Source organism: Moschus berezovskii, chromosome 9, assembly GCF_049115385.1.
Source record: "Moschus berezovskii isolate FMDL1 chromosome 9, NW_MosBer_1.0, whole genome shotgun sequence".
Lineage (NCBI taxonomy): Eukaryota > Metazoa > Chordata > Mammalia > Artiodactyla > Moschidae > Moschus > Moschus berezovskii.
This window is the reverse complement of record NC_142468.1, coordinates 27,451,716-27,473,503: the sequence shown is the minus strand read 5'-3', so window position 1 is coordinate 27,473,503 and position 21,788 is coordinate 27,451,716. Positions and strand designations below refer to the sequence as shown.

At 39.1% G+C, this 21,788-nt stretch overlaps 1 protein-coding gene across 6 annotated transcripts in view; it reads left to right on the top strand.

Annotated features, from left to right (window-relative positions):
* Positions 1–21,788, top strand: part of SYNE2 (spectrin repeat containing nuclear envelope protein 2) — a 330,412-nt gene that overhangs the window by 60,852 nt on the left and 247,772 nt on the right. For all 6 annotated transcript variants that reach the window (XM_055435962.2, XM_055435961.2, XM_055435957.2 and 3 more), the window contains exons 3-6: positions 18,370–18,431; positions 19,619–19,714; positions 19,824–19,901; positions 19,990–20,082. In XM_055435962.2, the coding sequence (XP_055291937.2) occupies positions 18,370–18,431; positions 19,619–19,714; positions 19,824–19,901; positions 19,990–20,082 (329 nt within the window). The remainder of the gene's footprint in view (positions 1–18,369; positions 18,432–19,618; positions 19,715–19,823; positions 19,902–19,989; positions 20,083–21,788) is intronic.

The window sequence follows — 21,788 nt, the reverse complement described above, 5'->3', positions numbered from 1 at the left end:
TAAATACTAGATGCCAACCATCGGTAGGATGTTAAGGCTGCAAAGATAAATAGACTGAGCACCTTCCAGAGATGTGTAGCCAAGTTGCGCTTTTGCCTATTGATGTCAGGTGAGGTGAAAGTGACACCAACAAATAATACAAATAAGAACTTTACTGGAGTTTTTCCTGCTGAATCCTCTTTAATTGTTTCTTTTCCTGGAGTTTCCTTTTGTCTTTGGACATCACTTGTTCTAATCAGCCATCTGAGTTCCTCTAAGGGTGTGTTAGGTACCCTGCATAGGAAATCTTGTATCTTTATTGCCAGTGAAATTTCTGACATGTTTTAGGCTTTTAATAAACAACTGTGTAATGAAAAAATGAGTGGCCATTCCAATATAAAAGTATAAATAAGGAGTTTGGGGTTAATATATACTCATCTGATGCTAGGAGGGATTGGGGATGGGAGGAGATGGGGACGACAGAGAATGAAATGGCTGGATGGCATCACCGACTCTGTGGACATGAGTTTGAGTGAACTCCGGGAGTTGGTGATGGACAGGGAGGCCTGGCGTGCTGTGATTCATGGGGTCGCGGAGAGTCGGACACGACTGAGCGACTGAACTGACTGACTGACTGACTATATATAAAAAAGATAATCAACAAAGACCTACTGTATAGCACAGGGAACTCAATATTCTGTAATAACCTATATGCAAAAAGAAGCTGAAAAAGGATAGATGTATGTTTAACTGAATCACTTCGCTGTACACCTGAAACTGAAGCATTGCTGTAAATCAACTATATTCCAGTATAAAGTAAAAATTTAATTTAGAAGGAAAAATATATATATAAGGTGCCCTGAATTTGAAGAATAGTTCTGTGTTCAGGAAAATTAGAATAGAAATATAGATTTCTTTAGAAACAAGGCAGTAAGGTGTGTATGTGATGTTTAAGGGCTCAATAGTGTTTTAGTATTGTGTTTCTGAGAGAAATTCTATTCAGCCTATGACAGTGAGTGAATGAAGCCGTGTGAAGTCTGAGAAAGAGGAGTAGATTTAATAAAATGCTTTTGAATAGAATTTCTGCCCTTTTGCACTCAGGTCCCCACTGTGGGATTTTGATGGAATTGATGAATGAAGGGTAAGAAATGTACAGACAGTATTTTTGCTCCTCTAACCAAGGCAGACTGCTTCATTATTATGAATAAAAGCAAATCATCTCTGGCTTTCTTTTTTTTTTGCCAATTAGATGATTATTACACCCAGAGAAATTAATTAAGTTATAGTCTTTCATCAGCTATCATTGATGTACTGTTCCAACGAAAAATCTTCCAAAAAATTCCTGAAATCATAATAGCTGAGGTCTTTTGCTATTTTTTTTTCTTTTTTGGAGGATTATTAACCTTCGTATTGTAAAGCTTCATAATCTTAAAAATATTTCAATTAAATGGAAAACACAATAGCTCTGTAAGAAGTAGTGTTTGCAGTGAACAGTGTTTTTCAGGGAAAGGTCCCTTTCCCCCCCTCCACCGCCGCCCCTTAGTGGTATATACTGTTTCGTCTTCTGGGAACTTTGGTTCTGTTTTTGCCAGGAGTTTGGGGATAAGCTTACTTTATTCTGGGTCAGTTACATTTTGAAAAGTAGGGCAAGATAAATCCAGGGTCATTTAAAAGTCCTGTTAAAGTAGGTTAACAAAGATCTCATTCATTCCTTATAGAAATCAGAATCCTTTTTAATTAGTCCCATGGGAGATACAAGATTTTTCTGACCATTTGTGTATGCCTCTGTCTTGCGAGGGGGTGTACTTATTCGGAGCTTGAAGTAGTATGTTAGAAAAAATAAAACTCAAAATGATTTCCCCTTAGGAAATGGTAAAGTTTGAAATAATATGAGAGATTAATTTACAACCACTTAGTGGTTTTAGTGTGTGATTTTATACTCTAACAATCAGAGGTCACTGTAAATGTGCCTCTTCAAGGGATTACTTACTTCCTTCATCTACTTTCATCATTGGTGATTATAATTCTTCAAAACGGTTCCATTTTTCCAGAACGTTCAGAGAAAGTTGGTAAAAGCTGACTAATGTTTGTTGTTTTCAGCATGTGTGAGAGGTGAAGTCGACTGATAACCACCAGGTATTTTTAGAGGCATTTAAAAATGGTAGATAAAAGTTATGAATGATTTATTACAGGAATGCAGTGAGTGACGTTCTCAATGTGTGTATCTTTACAGGAGAGGCATGAGAGTCTGGGTGAATAATCTCTCCTATAATAATGACCAGTCTCTTGGTCATTCATGGTCTTTGAAGTGACACGTGTTGAATGAGCATGGGAAGAAAAGGGAGAGGAGTAGCTACACACACTTGCTGTCTGCCTCTGGGTTGGGGCAGCACCCTCAGGTTTTGCTTTGGTCCTTTCAGCCTTTGCTACACAGAGGACCACCAATTACACAGACAGTGAAATGCTATACAGTCAAAGGCAATTGGTTCAAATACAGAACACGTGGCCCTTCTCAAATTTGAGTAACATGTAAGATCTTGCCAAAACATTGGCGTTGTTGGCCCTGTTAAGGATATTCATAGTGGGAACTAGTTCTGCTGTGTGCCTCCGTCTGCCTCAGTTTGAATGTTTACTTGGCAGAACAAAATGTTTCAAAAATACAGGTGAATTCGCATTGAACTGCTTCATTGCATAATTACAGTTTTTATGAATACAGGTCAATCTATTCATTAATATATTTGTGCAACGTGTGTTCCTCAAAACCCCACTTGTATCAAGCACTATTTTCTTTTAAATCAAGCACTCTTTTGGGTTGTGAGATTATTGAGATGAATGACTCCAACAAACTTCATGTGTCCATGATGCTTGCGTATCAGTTGGAGAGACAAACAATAAATAATTAACAAAAAATATCAAATATTAAAAATGGATTTATGTAATTGTTGTTTGGGTGTCTTCTTTAGATCAGGTTGTCAGAGAAGGAGAAGATGCTTAAGGAGAGATTGAATAACATGATGGAGCTGCTGTACAAAGAACTAGGGAAGAACATTCTAGTCTGAGGCAGTGGCTCAAGGAAAAGCTCAAAAATAGAAAAAAACTTGGTGAATTTGTGGAGCCAGGGGAGCCTGGTGTGGTTGGATTGTGGCGGACGAGGGGTAGTGTGGTTGGTATTGGAGAGCAAGGCCAGGCATAGCTTGGTCAGGCAGGGATTCATCACCTCTAAGGTTAAGGTGTGTGGAAGGGAAACCTTTGGAAAATTTTAATTGAGGGAGTAACATGATCTGATGTACATTTTCCAAAAGATCACTCTGGCTGCTGGGTGGAGAAGGGATTATCTGGGAGTGGGAGGGGAAACAGGAAAGCCAGTTTTGTTGTGGCCATGGTGAGAGATCATAGAATTTGGACCAGGGTGGTAGCAATGGAATGAAGAACCATGGATTTTTTTTTTTTTCCCCAAAGGATATTTGTGAATGTTGGGCTGTGTGGGGGTGAATTGTAGGAGAAATTAAAGATAATTTCTAAATTTTTGCCTTGAGCAGTTGGTTATATAATTTATTATGATGAAGAAGTTTGGTGGATAAACAACTTTTGGGGGAAATCAAGCATTTATTTTTGCCACGATAGATATGAGATGCTTATTTGATCTCCAAATGGAGATGTCAAGTAGATAACTGGATATCAGGATTCAGAGTTCTAGAGTTCTAGAGACTTGACAGGTATCAGCATATGGCTGGTGTACTTAACATTTAAAGCCACAGACTGATTGAGATCACCTGTGGAGCTTGAACAGCCTTTTTAGATCTGGTGGTTTTCAGAGGTCAAACAGAAGAGGGAGGAGCAGGCAAAGAACGCTGAGGAGTGGTCAAAGCCAAAGAAGGAAAACTAGGCAAGCTGATGGGCTGGAAACCCCTCCATGAAGATATTTCAAGAAGAGGGTATGGTCAACTGTGTTGAGTAGACAAATGGCCACTGGATTTGGGCTCATAGAGTCAGTTGGTGGCTGAAACACATTGCTACACTCAGGTGGTGAGCTGGAGGCCTGATTGGAGTGAGTTAAGGAAAAAATGAGAGGTGAGGAAATAGAAACAGTGACTTAACATTTCAAGAAATTTGGATGATATCAGGTACTTGTTGAAAGAAAGCATAGGATTTTTTTAAAGTAAGAGATACTACTCCATTAATGGTTATGCTTTTCTGAAGTATTCAGTTCAGCTCAGTTGTTCAGTTGTGTCCGACTCTTTGCGACCCCATGAACTGCAGCATGCCAGGGCTCCCTATCCATCACCAACTCCTGGAGTTCACTCAGACTCAACGTCCATCAAGTCGGTGATGCCATCCAGCCATCTCATTCTCTGTCATCCCCTTCTCCTCCTGCCCCCAATCCTTCCCAGCATCAGACTCTTTTCCAGTGAGTCAGCTCGTCACATGAGGTGGCCAGAGTATTGGAGTTTCAGCTTTAGCATCTGTCCTTCCAGTGAACACTCAGGACTGATCTCTTTTAGGATGAACTGGTTGAATCTCCTTGCAATCCAAGGGACTCTCAAGAGTCTTCTCCAACACCACAGTTCAAAAGCATCAATTCTTCGGTGATAGCTTTCTTCACAGTCCAACTCTTACATCCATACATGACCACTGGAAAAACCATAGCCTTGACTAGATGGACCTTTGTTGGCAAAGTAATGTCTCTGCTTTTTAATATGCTATCTAGGTTGTATAAGTTCGTTTTTTTCCTAGGGCCCCATTCATTCATTTGTTTATTTGTTACTAAACATGTTGTTTTTTAAATGCTTGTGATGTATGAGACACTGTGCTGAGCAGAGGGATTGGCACACAGCTTTTGCTGTCCTGAAACAAAGATATAGACCAGTATAGTGTGCTGTGTGCTGCAGGAGAGAGGTGACATGGTGCTATAGAAGTTCAGAGTAGGAACACCTCCCTCAGACTTGAGGATCAGGGAGAGCTTCCCATAGGAAGTGGTTTCTAAGCTTAGACCTAACGTGTTAACAGATGAGAAGGCTGAAGATGGAAAGAGGGTTTCAGGCAGTGGTGACAGCATATCAAAGCCAGATGTCTGAACATGGCACATTCAAGGAAACGGCTGTTCAGTGAGTCTGAAGTTTAGAGTTTAAAGGAGAGTGTGAAAAGATGAAGTCATGTAGGGACTTCCGTGGTGGTCCAGTGGTTAAGACTTTGCCTTCCAATGCAGGGGGTGCGGGTTGGTTCCCTGGTTGAGGAGCTAGGATTTCACATGCCCTCAGCCAAAAAACCAAAACATAAAACAGAAGCAATATTGTAACAAATTCAATAAAGATGCTAAAGTTTTTTTTTTTTTTAAATGAGGTCATGTAAACTGAGTGCTGAAGAATTGATGCTTTTGAACTGTGGTGTTGGAGAAGAATCCTTGAGAGTCCCTTGGATTGCAAGGAGATCCAACCAGTCCATTCTAAAGGAGATCAGTCCTGGGTGTTCATTGGAAGGACTGATGGTAAAGCTGAAGCTCCAATACTTTGGCCACCTCATGCGACAAGTTGACTCACTGGAAAAGACTCTGATGCTGGGAGGGATTGGGGGCAGGAGGAGAAGGGGACCACAGAGAATTAGATGGCTGGATGGCATCACCGACTCGATAGAGGTGAGTTTGAGTGAACTCCGGGAGTTGGTGGTGGACAAGGAGGCCTGGCGTGCTGTGATTCATGGGGTCGCAAAGAGTTGGATACGAATGAGCGACCAAACTGAACTGAAGTGTATAGAGCTTTGACATTTTTCTTAAGACCAAGAGAAGGCAACAGAAGCATTCTGAGTAGAAGTTTATTCGGAATTGGTGATGTAGAAATCACCTAGGGGGAGCTGTGGGGTGTGGTCGTATGGGGTGGAATGTGAAGATGAAAGACCAGTTGAGTCTGTTACCGCAGTCTAACTGAGACGTAATGGTGTCCTGATCTAGGAGGCGCCAGTACAGATAGGAATGGGTATCCAGAGATATCTAATAGGCCAGTTTTCAGAGCTTTGAATTTTTAAGGTTTTTATTGGAGTGTAGTTGATTTACAGTGTTGTGTTAGTGTCAGGTGTACAGCAAAGTGAATCAGTTATAGTGAAAGTGTGAAGTCACTCAGTCGTGTCCGACTGTTCGCGACCATGGACTGTAGCCTACCAGGCTCCTCCGTCCATGGAATTTTTCAGGCTAGAGTACTGGAGTGGGTTGCCGTTTCCTTCTACAGAGGATCTTCCCGACCCAGGATCAAACCTGGGTCTCCCAAATTGCAGGCAGACGCTTTACCATCTGAGCCAGCAGGGAAGCCAGCAGGAATCAGTTATGCATATACATATATCCACTCTTTTTTTTTTTAGATTCTTTTCCCATATAGGCCATTACAGGGTATTGAGTAGAGTTTCCTGAGCTATACAGTATGTCCTTACTAGTTATCTATTCTATATATAATAGTGTGTATATGCCAATTCCAGTCTCCCAATTTATTCCTTCCCCTTCATGCCCTGGTAACCATACATTTGTTTTCTACATCCATGACTCTACTTCTATTTTGTAAATAAGTTCATTTGTACCCCTCTTTTTTTTTATTTTTAGGATCCGCATATAAGGGATGTTATATGAAAAATTTTTTACTTTATTTCAGTTTTATTGAGATAATTATCAGGGCTTTTTGATTGAGTGGGTGTGGGAAAGGAAGGGAGAAGCAAGTATCAAAGATGACTCAGGTTTATTCTTTAGCAAACGAACAGATGATGGAACCATTCACTGGGGAAAATATGCAGAACAACTTGGGTGGGAGAGGGAGTTGGTTGAGATGGTAACTCATTTCTGGAAATGTTGAGTTTGAAGTGTCCCTGAAATAATTAAGTGGAGATACCCAGAAGATAGTGGGGTAAACATACATACAGCTCAGGAGAAATGGACACCTGGGCTGAAGGTAAAGATTTGGAAGTGACGACTTTATAAATGGTAATTTGTTCTGTGGGAGTAGATGACAGAATCTAGGGAAAGGGCCTAGACAGAACATTCCAGAGATAAAAGAAGCCAAATAAACCCACAGTAGGGCTTGGAAGGGGTGTCCAGAGAAGTAGAAAGAAAACCAGCGAGTGTGGTATCATGGAATCCTAAGAGAATATTTCAAGGAGAGGGTAGTAAATACTATCAAAAGTTTCAGGAGTCCAAAATATACTGACAAGTATCCATGAGGTTAGCAGTGGGCATATTATAAGTGGCCCAGCTGAGAATTAAGTGGAGAGGCAGGGGTAGACTCCAGATTTTTGTGGGTTGAGAAGTGAGTGGTAGGTGAGGAAGTGAAGACAGCCAGGGTAGACAATTCTTTCAAGAAGTTTGGGTTTGAAGGGGAGCAGAGAAATGGGTGTGATAGCTGGAGGAGACACAGATCTGGCATTTCAGCTGATTTTTAATTATAATGAAAAGAACATGGATTTTGGTATCGGACGCATCTGGATTTGAATTTCTCCCTCAGCCAGATGTGACATCTAGAGCACAGTATCCAGGACATAGTAGATTTTCAATAAATGCTTATTGCATGAGTGGCTACAAATCCTTCATCTTTTGTATCTACACTTTTCTCATTTACAGAATGCCTGCCTGAGCACTTGACTAGAAATGAAAATGAAATGTTAGTTGCTCAGTCATGTCCGATCTCTGGGATCCCATGGACTGTAGACTGCCAGGCTCCTCTATCCATGGGATTCTCCAGGGAAGAATGCTGGAGTGGGTTACCATTCTCAGAAACTTTAAGGAAATAGTCTCATTGTTCCTTACCCTTGAGTCCTACTTATTCCTGGACATGGCATGCCTTCTGAGTCCCTTGAAGTGTGTCTTAGGAGCCCCATAAATTAGAATAGATTTATATTTGAGTTATTAATTCATTATGTTAACATCTCAGAGTTTATTATTTCATTACTATTTTTGCCAGGTCCTTCCTGTTCCCTTGTATTTTTTCAAGAATAAGTCACACGTATAAACCCATCTAATTAGTTTAGCAAGGGGTTTCTCAGAGTGAGCTGTGTGATCCCCTTCAGTAAGAATCTCTGGGAATTGGGGCATAGAACCCTGCACTTAACCTCTGACCTCCAGTTGATTAGGTGGCATTCAAAAGTGTAAGAATCCTATTTTTGTAATCCACAGCACCATCCCTTTAGCTCAGTCTGGCTCTTTTGAACTCAGAAGTCAGAGGTGTTTGGACTGCTGGCTCAAATGGAAGGTGTTCAGGCTCACACCTTCAGAGGAAGGTGATTTGCAGAAGAAAAGTGCTCACAGTGTTAATGTGGTTGTTAAAAAGTAGTAGGGAGTGAGGAATATGTGTTAAAAGAAATGTAGTCATCTCTTTGATTTATTCATTCCACAGATATTTTTTTATTGAGCAACCCAGTGAGTCAGAAGAGGGTAAGAAAGAAGAGAAACAAAAAGCACCCCAGATCCTAGGCATGTCATCTGCATTGCGGGCTCATTTTCATGTGCTGGAAGTGCAAAGTTTGTTTTTGGAGAGCCAGGAGCTGTGTTCTGCGTGGCTGGAAACAAAAGCCTCAGTGTGAAGGTCTCAGGTGTTTGCATGAGGGCGCGGTTGCCTCATGTGGCTACACATCCTGGCTGGATCCTACATGCTAAGGCCCAGAGCAGAAATTCCTTGTTGTGTGTCACAGAGTTTCCCAGCCAACTAAGACCTTAAATCTCTGGATTGACTGGGGAAAAGTAGCAGCAAAGTCCCACTCACACCTTCCAGCCAGATAATCAATAAATATTTTTTGAATCCGAACAACATGAAATGCACTGGGGTACGTACTGCTCGCAAGGTGAGGAGCAAAGTCAGGGTTGGCCTATGCTCTCCTGGGGCTCACAGGCTAATGAAGTAGATAGTAATCAAAGAAGTTCACAGGTCTTAGCTGCTATTTTGGGGGTAACAGCTTAATAGAGATATAATTCAAGATATGATTCACATACCATGCAGTTCACCCACTTACAGGGTGCAAGTCCGTCATTTTTAGTATACTCACAAAGTTGTGCAACCATCACACTTAATTTTAGAATGTTTTTATCATCCCCCACAAAGAAACCCCATACCCTTTCAATATTATTCCAAAACCTTCTCCTTGCATCAGCCCTGAACAACCACTGTGTCTATAGATGGTCCTATTCTAGATGTTTCATACAAATGGAATCATATACTATGTGGTATTTCGTATTGGCTTCTTTCAGTTAGCATAATGATTTCAACATTCAGCCATGTTGTAGCTAATATTCATTTGTATAGCTTGAGCATAGTCTGGGCCAAGGACTGGTAGACTTTTTTGTAAAGAACAAAGTAGTAAATATTTTAATTTGGAGGTCCGTATGGTCTTTGCCGCAACTGTGCAACTTGCCATTTTAGCATGAACGAAGCTACAGACAATATGTAAATAAACGAATGTGTCTGTGTTCCAAAATAACTTTATTTACAAAAATATGTGATAGGCTACATTTGGCCTTTGGAGTTATCAGTTGTTGATCTCTGATATACATCACAAGTGTTTAATCCTCTTAACAACTCTGAGGTAGGCACTGCTATCCCCATTTTACAGATGAGAAGACTGAGGAACACAACTTGTGTGTGTGGCAAATATGGATCAAACTCAGGTAGTCTGGCTCCAGAGTCCATGCTCTTAACCTTATCAGTGATTATAAGTTGAAGCAAGTGCTTAAGTAGTAGAGGAAGACAAATTTGCTTAGGTTTCCTTTGGTATGCAACAATTGAGCTGAGCCCTAAGTGTAATTAGAAGTTAAGAACGTAAAGGGGAAGTGTGGTACAAACAGGTGTGGCAGGACGAACATAACTTCTAGAGGTCCTGGAGGAAGATAGAGTGTCTGGAGCGCTGGGCACCAGGGAAGGGTAGTGTCAATATGTGCTGAGGCTGGAGAGATGCTGTGGTGAACCACGCAGGGCTTCATAGGCTGTTCTGCTTTTGATCCTCAGAACAGAGAGAAACCATCAGAGGGTGGAAAAGGTGCTGTGTGCAGATTTACTAGTTGAAGTGGAGAATAGATTGAAGGGAGCAGAGCCGACATGGTTGGCCGTGGCTGCGGTCTGCACCAGAGCTGATGGTAGACGAGGCAGGAGGGCCGTCAGATGTAGAGAAGGAAGTGCATATGCCAGAGCCACATGGAGGCAAAGTTGGCAGGATTTGGCAATAGACTGTACTTGGGGCTGATAAAAGATGGTGGCGTCAAACCCGTGAGATGAAAACACAGATGAGGACAAGTTTGGGAGAAGTAGGGAGGCGGCAGCAGCAGGGAGGTAGAGCGTGGTTTCAGTCCTGGAATGCTGGTTTGACAGTCAATTGCTGCTTTTTGCTTTTTTTCTTTCCCATAGTGACAATGTAGATTCTCCACAGAGGAAGTACTTGAATGAAAAGAATTTTGAGGTAGAGATATGGTTGTGTACTGTGCTTACAAGATATGTTAGCTAAGACTTAGCTTCTAAACTCACTTTTCTGATTCAGTAAGTGAGGCCTCAGTCTTGGTGCTATTTATTTTTCTTTCTTGCTTATTTGTTTGGCATATGGTTGGTTGCAAGAAAATGCATTGTAAATTGTCCCCTTGCTTTCTCTGTTGGTTAATGGTCTCCCCTTTGGTAGTTCAGTCACAGGCCTTTTCCTGTTTATTCTTAAGATATTTTAGGCTTTTCTTGTTTTGATTGTGCATGCCTGTGTGTTTTCTTTCTCTTAATTTGTTTCTTCATTTACTTCTATATGTTATCATCTCTTTGAGAAACAATAGAAGAGGTGGCCTTATTGTTTTTAGTTCCTTTTCTGTCGGATAACGGCTTGGGTAAGATTCTTTGGGACGGCTGGCTGTTGGAACACATGGCTAAAATGTGTTGTATTATTGTCTTACTGAATTTATTTATCCTTACTGTGGCTGTCCCAACTAACAAGGAGTTGGCGGGATTGTTTCAGGGGAGAGAAACAGGGTCTCATTCGTACATGCCATTTTGTTCAAGACATTTTCTTAGCAGGAGAAAGAAATTGCCCCGGAGTTTTTATTTATTAACTTTATTTTTTTGAGTTTATGTTGCTTTTTAATTTTTACAGTGTTGTGTTGGTTTCTGCTGTACAACGTGACTCAACCATAATTATACATTATTTTTATGTGTATAAAATATATACTCCCCTCTCCCCCAACCCACCCCCTAGGTCATCCCAGAGTGCCAGACTGGTCTCCCTGTGTTTTACAGCAACTTCTCACCAGCTATAGGTTTTACACATGATAGTGTATATATGTTGATGCTGCTTTCTCCATTTGTCCCCCTCTTTCTCTCCCCACCTGTGTCTAAAGTTGCCCAGGGGTTTTTAAAACCAGGATTAGGATAAGACCTAGGCCTAGGAACCATTGCCAATAAATTCTTCTCCAGGCAACCGATAAGTCAGTTTGAGCCTCAGGCTTTTCATCTTTACTAAATCTTTCAGTCAGCTAAATTTACTGAGCATCTCTTCTCTACATGGCACTGGGTTAAGAGGAAGCAAAAGCACAAAAGGAATAAAAGTTTAGTTTTAAGGTTCGTACATTGAGTAGGAGAGAAGCCACACGCAGGTGCATGACTGCAGTACATGAGCAGCAAGTGGGAATTACCGTAAGATAGAAGCAAAACTGTTGAGTTTTTCACGGAGCTAGCCTGTCGTAAAAATACAGATGGGATCATTATAAACACGTTACTTTATAACTTGCTCTCTTTCACTTAAGAAAACACACACAAATGGGTACATCTATATCTACTGTGTTCTTTTTACTAGCTAGATATAATTTTCTTCCTTCCTGTTAATGTGGAAAGGTTATGATCTTTTAAAGATTTTCTTATGGTTCAACAGATGCTTTTCAGTGTTAAATAGTGTACTAAATCATGTGTTTTTGAATTATCAGCTTAAAAATATCATGTATAGTAATTAATTTACATATACATTCATTCGACAAGTTTTGACAGAGTGTCTTTTACTTCTTGGAACTAGAGACCCAGTGACCAATCAAAACAAATCCTTGCCCTTTAGAATTTCTTTTCTTTGCCTGCCTAATCTAGAAGGGATATACAGGAGATTGTTAATTAATGTTGTCTCAGGGCAAGGAAAGTGGGTGTTTGGGGAAGTTAAGAATAACTTTGAATTCTATTACTGTTTGAGAAAATGTTTTATGAGGATTATATACTTTCTAATGGTAAAGATTAAAAAAAAAAAAAAGATCCAACAAAGTGTCGTGGTAAGCCAGAGCCAGAAGAGACTATTTCTATTTTGCAAAGGGAACACTGAACAGGATATGTCTTATTTTAACAAATGTCAATCTAACACCCACCATTAGCAGGGTGCTGGGGTTTCTGTGGGGATATGGAAGAATTGTCCAATCCAGAGGGTACATAGAATATTGATGCAGAAAACAGTGCAACTCATTTGGGGAATTGTAGATACTCTGGTTTGGCTAGGGCAGTAGGATATGAGTGGAGAAGTTATAGGAGATGAGTCAGGAAAAAGTTGATCAGAGTCAGATTATGAACGACCTAGAATGTTAGACTAAGAATTCATTAAAGAATTAGGGAATGATCAAAAGATTTTAGTGAGGAAATCTGGGGTCATGTGCAGTAAACCTGTAATCAGTAATCCACTAGTAGAAAGGGAAATTCCTGGATAGAAGGAGGTTACAAAGCTTCCTTGGTGACCTCATGCAGTAGAGAACATTCTTGGAGAAGCCACATTGTAGTAATACATTGCTCTGTATTTTACTGAAAATGTAAATTAGAGATTCTTATGCCTGGGTGACTTTTAATAATGGGAAGGACTGCTGGAGTCAACATTTTAGATGAACTTTTGTGAAACTGGACCTTGCTGAGACCCAGTGGCCATGGTAGTTTTATAATGAGCTTAGTAATGAATTTATAATCCACCCTCTTTAATTGAGCTTAACTCAATTTGTTTTCATTTAAGTTCCCCTCCAGCTAAAGATGAGATGCCAGCTCACAAAAGGCAGACTGAATAAGAACAAACTCAGGGATTAAATGTATTTTTATGGTAATGACACCTAGAGAAAATCTTTTTCTTCTATGCCTCCTTTCTCAAACTCAGCCAGAGTTTTTCCAAGAATGATAATCAAGGACACCTATATGGGCCTGAATAAAATTCACTGACTACATTTTCCTGCCTTATACATATTTCTTATTTGCCTTAAAAAAATTAGGAGAGAGAATTTCTCACTCTCTCTCCTCCTTGGTATTTTAAAAAACTCATCATTATGGTAGATTTTATTATTCTCTTTCTGCTTTTGTTTTTTTTTCCATCCCTAACATCTACTGATTAAAAGGTCCTATTCTCATTATTTATCCATAAAAAAGAATGAAGTAATGCCATTTGCAGCAACATGAAAGGACCTAGAGATTATCATGCTAAGTGAAGTAAGTCAGACAGAGAAAGACAACTAACTTATGATATCACTTATATGTGGAATCTAAAAATGACACATATGAACTCATTCACAAAACAGACCCACAGACTTAGAAAACAAACTTATGGTTACCAAAGGGGAAAGGTGGGGAGGAGGAATAAATTAGGAAGTTGAGATTAACATATACATACTATTATATATAAAATAGATAATCAACAAGGATTGTATAGCACAGGAAACTCTACTCAAGACTCTTTAATAACCTATATGGTAAAAGAATATGAAAAAGAACAGGTGTATATATATATATATATATCTGAATCATTTTGCTATACACCTGAAACTAACACAACTATACTCCAATATAAAATAAAATTTAAAAAATTAAAGAAATAGAATAAAAAAATAAAAGGTCCTATTCTCTTCATGCCATTCTGTGAAAAACTTTATTATTTTATTAGAAAGTTACTCTGAAAGTTTAAAAAATAAAAACCCAACATTAATAAAATCTCACCCACTCAAATTAAGTTGCTTTAAAGCATGTGGATCTCAATTATTTTTTCCCCAATGGGTCAACCTTTGAAAAGAACAAAAGGTTACTTATCCTACCATTGGGTGAGCTATTTGGCTCTGATTCCTGTTGAATTAATAGCACTTTTCAAGTGTAAGACAGTATGGAAGTGTGGGAAAAAGTGTCAAGGGATCAGTGACATGGCACAGACAAAACCATTCAACGAGTGTTATAAGGGTGTTTAATGACACCTGGGACATCTTTGTTTGCTGTTAGCAAAGGGCCCTTGTTGCATTTGATGGTTTCTAATTTCCAGGATGACCAAGTATCCTGTAAATTTGGACAATGCTTTCGTTAAAAGCCATGAAATTCCTTTTTTAAAGCTTTTCATGGTTTCAATTGCTAACTGTAGAGTTCCGGGTGGGGATTTGTACTGACTGCTCATCTTATTGTTTTTCTCCTTGTTTTGATTAGATTTTAATCAAATTAGGTCGGCGATAAGGTTTTCATTGGAAATTTTTGTTTATTTTATATTTGCTTGTGTAGATTATAGATTTGGTGCTCAATTATTGAGCATCTTTTAATGTGTAAATGAGCTACAACTAATTTCAGCTGGTAATACAGAAAAAATGAAATGGATTTAAAAAGTTGAGGAAATCCAACAAGGTTCAGTGAATCTTTAATCTCTAGTTAGTCACAATTATAAAGACCCTAAAATTCCATTTACTCAGGTTCTCTTCATTTTCTCACCCTGAGCTCTCATCAGATTAAAACATTTTTGAGAACTCAAACTAAATGTCATGCCAGCCATTTCAGTTTAACCGTGTTAAGAGATTAATAGGGGTGAATGGGAAGAGTCAAAGGAAAACAGTGTTTTAGAAGATAGAACAGACAGTTCAAAGAAGGAATGCAAACACATAAAGGTAGATTTGACCTTCTCAGTACAGTAAATAAAATATAACAATAATAATTAGTAAAATTATTGTTATTCCTACTCTTTTAGCAAATGTTTATTTAGAATCTGGCCAGACACTTCCAGGCCCTGGAATATTTCACAGATGAAACATCTTGCTTGTGTGGTGTTTAAATTCTGTTGTGGGGAGAGCAAGACATTACATGATAACCTATTACATATATGATATACAGAGTGCCTGAAGAACTATGGACAGAGGTTTGTAACATTGTACAGGAAGTGGTGATCAAAACCATCCCCAAGAAAAAGAAATGCAACAAGGCGAAATGGTTGTCTGAGAAGGCCTTATAAACAGCTGACAAAAGAAGTGAAAGACAAAGGAGAAGAGGAAAGGTATACCCCTCAGGGTGCAGAGTTCCAAAGAAGAGCAGAGAGATAAGACAGCCTTCTTAAATGAACAATGCAGAGAAATAGAGGAAAACGATAGAATGGAAAAGACTAGAGATCTCTTCAAGAAAATTAGAGACACCAAGGGAACATTTAATTTATTTGCATTTATTCCAAAGATGGGTACAATAAAGGACAGAAATGGTAAGGACCTAACAGAAGCAAGGATACTAAGAAGAGGTGGAAAGAATATGCAGAATAACTGTACAAAAAAGGTCTTAATGACCTGGATAACCACGATGGTGTGATCACTCACCTAGAGCCAGAAATCCTGGAGTGTGAAGTCAAATGGGCCTTAGGAAGCATTACTGCAAACAAAGCTAGTGGAGGTGATATAATTCCAGCTGAGCTATTTCGAATCCTAAAAGATGATGCTGTGAAAGTGCTGCACTCAGTATGCCAGCAAATTTGGAAAACTCAGCAGTGGCCACAGGACTGGAAAAGGTCAGTTTTCATTCCAATCCCAAAGAAGGGCAATGCCAGAGAATGTTCAAACTATCACACAGTTGCACTCATTTCACATGCTGGGAAGGTCATGCTCAACATCCTTTAAGTCAGGCTTCAAAAGTATGTGAACCAAAAACTTCCAGATGTTCAAGCTGGATTTAGAAATAGTAGAGGACACAGAGATCAAATTGCCAACATCCACTGGATCATTAAAAAAGCAAAGGAATTCCAAAAAACATCTATTTCTGCTTCATTGACTACGCTAAAGCCTTTGACTGTGTGGATCACAACAAACTGTGGAAAATTTTTCGAGAGATGGGAATACCAGACCACCTTACCTGCCTCCTGAGAAACCTGTATGCAAGTCAAAAAGCAACAGTTAGAACCAGACATGGAACAAGACTGATTCAAAATTGGAAAAGGAATATGTCAAGGTTGTATATTGTCACCCTGCTTATTTAACTTATACACAGAGTACATCACGTGAAATGCTCAACTGCATGAAGCACAAATTGGAATCAAGATTGCTGGGAGAAATATCAAATAACCTCAGATATGCAGATGACACCACCCTTATGGCAGAAAGAGAAGAGGAACTCAAAGGCCTCTTGATGAAAGTGAAAGAGGAGAGTGAAAAAGCTGGCTTAAAACTCAACATTCAAAAAACAAAGATTATGGCATTTTTTCCCATCAACTAATGGCAAATAGATGGGGGAAAAAAAAAACAACAGTGACAGACTTTATTTTCTTGGGCTCCAAAATCACTGCAGATGGTAATTTCAGTCATGAAATTAAAAGACTGTTGCTTCTTAGAAGAAAAGCTATGACAAACTTAGTGTATTAAAAAGCAGAGACATCACTTTGCTGACAAAGGTCTGTATAGTCAAAGCTATGGTTTTTCCAGTAGTCATGTACACATGGTGATAGTTGGAACGTAAAGAAGGCTGAGCACCGAAGAACTGATGAACTGTGGTGCTGGAGCAGACTCTTGAGAGTCCCTTTGACAGCAAGGAGATCAAACCAGTCAGTCCTAAAGGAAATCAACCCTGAATAGTCATTGGAAGGACTGATGCTGAAGCTGAAGCTCCAATACTTTGGCCACCTGATGTGAAGAGCCGACTCATTGGAAAAGACCCTGATGCTGGGAAAGATTAAGGAGAAGGGGGTGACAGAGGATGAGATGGATGAATGGCGTTATTGATTCAATGGCCATGAGTTTGAGCAAACTCCAGGAGATGGTGGAAGGACAGGGAAGCCTGGCATGCTGCAGTCCATGTGTTCACAAAGAGTGGGTCAGAACTGAGCGACTGAACAACAGTACTACATATGTAGCTTACATAGAAAGTTACAGGTGGTAAGTACTGTAGAAAAAAAAAAAATCAAGCGAGACAACAGGCAGAAGAAGTAGGGTTGTTACTGTTTAAACTAGGAGGGTCAGAATAGACCTTTACAGATGAGTGCCATTTAAACCAAGATTTGAAGGAGATGAGGGAGTTAGCTTGTGGGGGTAGCTGTAGGAAGAGTATTCCTGGAAGAAAAGAGAGCTAGTACAAAAGCTCTCAAGTGGGAACGTGTCTAGAGAATTTGAAAAAACAAACAAAAAACCAGATAGGCCAGAGTGGTTGGAGTGGAATGAGCAAAAGGAAGATGGTAGGGTGAGGGGCAGGTGGAGTGGGACTTGTAGCATTTTAAGGGGTGAAGTGAGGAGCCCTTTTTGGAGTGGAGCAGTTTCCTGATCTGAGTTAACATGGACCAGGATCATTATAGTGAAGGTGGGAAGAAGTGGTCATATTCTGAATGTATTTTGAAGGTGGACCTAAGAGGATTTCCTGAGGCATTGGATATCAAGTGTGAGAGAAAGATCTATGGCAGCGTGTGATGTAGGAGGAAGACAGAGTGTAGGGGAAGCGTGATGTGGGTGTGGGGCTCTCTCTTGCCCCAGGAAGGAAGACAAGACCCACCTCAAGTATTCAGATCTTTCCCGGGACCCTCTGCCCAGTTAGTCAGAATGAGAACTGGCACTTGCTCTGTGTTTCCTCGTTGCCAAGGTCCATTTACTTCGAGTGAATCACTAACAGTCTCTAGCAGTGTGTGCTTCCCACGAGGAACCTGCTCCATGTCCCACAGCTACTCAGTAACAGAGGCAGGATTTGAACTCAGTTCTCTCTTACTCTAATTGCAGCTCATTTATGGTGAATTCAGTGGCAATATATTCTTAATGATAAATATCGAGACTAAACTGCCACGACTTTATGAGCCTTTAGGATGTTTTCAGGTGTTCTGGGTTTATCTGAAGTTCCGAGTGTTGTTGGCTTAGACTGCAAGTGCTTTTGGATTACCAACTTTTTTTTTTCCTTCTTTACAGGTCTTTGACAGCACTGTCAAGGTTATGTAAGGGCTTAATTCTTTTGTCAGTAAAACGTATTAAAAAACCATTGTCTCTTGCAGTTAATCTGTGGGTTTAAAAACATCTCATATCAACATGTTATTTCCAAAATATTTCTTGGACAAACATCTGAAATTTAGACTAAATTCCAAGAAAGTTTATAAGATTGTTACACACACACACATTCCCAGAGTGACAGACCTGTAATGCTCTGATTTGTTCAAATGGCTCCTGAGGCTTCTCATTTTCTAACTGCCGTTGTCCTTTTTAAATAGCTGAACAGGAAGACACTCAGAAGAAAACCTTCACCTGCTGGATAAACTCACAGTTGGCAAAGGTGAGGAAAAACAGAGCAAATCAAGCTAAAAATATATTTAAGTGATTCTTCCTGTTCTCTCCTGTTTTGGTCTCCAAAATGGCAGTGGTGACAGATTGAAAGAATGTGTTGAATGTCACCTTGATCTTTGGTATTCTGTTTTGATATATTTGTTATTCTTTCCCAACACTAAAAGGGGGCACTTGGGCACTTCTGTTAAGGATGTGGGAGACAGTGCTATAAAATATTTAAAGCAGCAACGTCTGTTTTATCAAATGCAGTTATAATGGAAGTCCTATATATTGAGTGTTATGTTAGACACTGTTAAGTTCTTTAAATGTACTGACTACTCATTACATTTCATTGAGTTCACAACATCCCATGATACAGATAGTATCGTTTCTATTTAAACAAGGAATGTAAGGCACAGACAAGTTGTGTGACTTCTCGAAGGTCCCACAGCTTATAAGCGATAGGGTAGTAGTGTAGTATTCGCTGCTCATGCAACCCCATGCATGGGCTCCTGAAGCCCACCAGGCTCCTCTGTCCATGGAATTCTCCAGGCAAGCATACCGGAGTGGGTTGCCATTTCCTACTCCAGGGTATCGTCCCAGCCTAGGAATCAAATCTGGGTTTCTCGCATTGCAGGCAGATTCTTTACCATCTGAGCCACCAGGGAAGCCATCAGTGATGGCACTGGGATGCAAACCCGGGCAGTCTGGACCCGAGACCTTGATCTTAGTCTCTGTCCCATCCTGGCTCTCAGTGATGCCAAGTGCCTGGGGTAACCCAGATACAAAAATGAATGAGCCTCTCTCACAGGCTACCCATCCTAGCCCCATGCTTGTAGTTCTAAAAAGAATAAATTAATAAACAGGTTATTTCAGGAATGTAATCTCCTCTCCAGATGGGTCACTATTGGCTGATTCTATCTTGAATGCCACTTCTCCACACAGGTTTTAAGCTCTTAGTGAATGCTGAAAGGGTTTTGTGTTATTGGAAATCTACTGTGAGTTAAGTTCACTTCTTTCGTTAACATGTGTGAATGTGGAACTTTGTGTGTTTTCTATCATCCTGTTAATTAAGAAGAAAATCACTACTGAATTTTAGCTTTTGCAGAGATCCTAAAGCACATTTATGAAATTCTTAATGTTACCATGTTTTTGTTCCAAACTGTTAATGATTACTTTTCTTGTGACCTTTGGTAGCACACCCCTCCCTCAGTTGTAACAGACCTGTTCACAGACATTAAAAAGGGGCATGTCCTCCTAGATTTGCTGGAAGTACTCTCAGGACAGCAATTGGTAAGTTTTTAAAATTAAGTCAGTAAGCTTTTGAAACGACATTAAGAAATTTTGTGGATTAAAAAAAAAATCACATTTCTGAGTAATATATTTTGCTTGAATCTCATAGCCTCGAGATAAAGGATCTAATACATTCCAGTGTAGAATCAATATAGAAAATGCTTTGACATTCCTAAAAAACCAATCAGTGAGTATGAAATTCACATGAAAATTAGTTGCGGAGATTAATGCTGTGAAATAGTTTCTCTTTTCTAACCTGCATTTTTCCTTTCCAGATCAAGCTAATAAATATTCATGTTACTGATATCATAGATGGAAACCCATCCATTATTCTTGGCCTCATTTGGACAATTATACTGCACTTTCATGTGAGTAGTTTTATATAAGTGTAGCGCAAAAGTGTGATGACGCTAGAGCTTCTTTAGAAATGCGCCCCTTTGAAAGTCTTTTCAGGTGAAAACTATGTAGCCGACCTTTTTTCACTTATGTCACTCTTCAATTGAAAATTGAATACTAAATTGTCATGATATACTGAAACAGCATATATGTATCAGCCCCAACCTGAATAGGACTTGTCATGGTAAACTTGTTTATTATTGTTTACTCTGGCAGAAGAGAGAATAGGAAGCTTTTGGAGTAAATTCTGGAAAACTAACCCACTAAACTTGGTAAAAATCCCCCTATTTTTAAGGTCCCTTGTCTGTTCTAATACCTGCAATGTCTAGTTCTGTCCCAAGACTGACTCATAACTTTTCTTTCATTCCATGAGTATTTTTGAGCACCTACTACGTGCTTGCCTTTGTGCTAGGACACTAAGAAAATAATAGCAAATAAGATGGTTATAGTCCTGACTTTATGACACTGATGATTGATAAATACAAACTTTTGGGCCTAGAATTTTGAATTAGTGCATGTTTTCTGGAGCTACTTAAAAAGTTTACATATAGGTTATCTCCATAATTACTTTAAAAAAACTTTAAAAATTATATGTAAAGCAAGTGCTTATTTTAGGAAAAATAGAAAGTAACATACCTAATTTATATAAAATTTCAAACAAAACGAGACTTTGTATCATTTCTGTATTCCTATAGTTGGTACAAAATAGACTTTGTATCATTTGCAAAGTGAGACTTTGTATCATTTCTGGTTACCTATATTTGTAGTTATAGTAGAATAATAAGCATGAGGATGATGAAAACTAAATTTAGGATTTGGAGTTTTTTCCTCTGGGAAGGGAAGGAAATGGAATTGAATGCACAAAGACAGAGGCTCAAACTGTGTTTTGTTTCTTTAAAAATTGTGAACTAAATGTGGTAAAATGTTAAAATTTGATAATTCATAGGCATGTTAAATATTTTTCCATACTTTTTAGGGTATTTGAAATATAAATTAAAATTTCAACATAGATAAGAAAAGGAACATAATCTAGAATTTCACCACTCACAGATAACCATTTCAATTAATTTGATGTACAATCCTCATGACATAATGTATATATTTGTGCATGTCTGTCTTAAACAAAATAGGATTGTGCTCTCCATATTGTTTTCAAGTTATCCTAATTATCATCTTTCTGGGTTTATATATATTATAATGGAAGAATGGTCTTCTATAGTAAAGCATAATATTTCATTAATGGACTCTCAAAATGCTCACAGTTTTTTGTGACTGTAAGCAATTCCAAAACATTTATCCTTAAGATAAAACTTTTGCATATAATCTTAATCATTCCCATGGGCCAAATTCCTCAAAACGGCATTCTTGGTCCATAAAGTTTGTAAAATAAAAGCTTTTTAAAATTTTGTTTTAATATGGTAAATGAACTTTTGGTAAGAGTATAGCACACATAGAGAAAAAGGCCCAAATCTTAAGTGTGGAGCTTGATGAATTTTCATAATTTAACGCATCCATTAACCACCATGTAACTGAAGATAGAAAGATAGAACATGGCCACAGAGCCCCAGGTCTTCCTCCCAGCCTCTGCTCTCCTTCCCTATAGATAACCATACTTTGATCTTTATCATTGGTTAGTTTACCATTTTAAATACAATATAAAGGGAATTATAGCTGAACT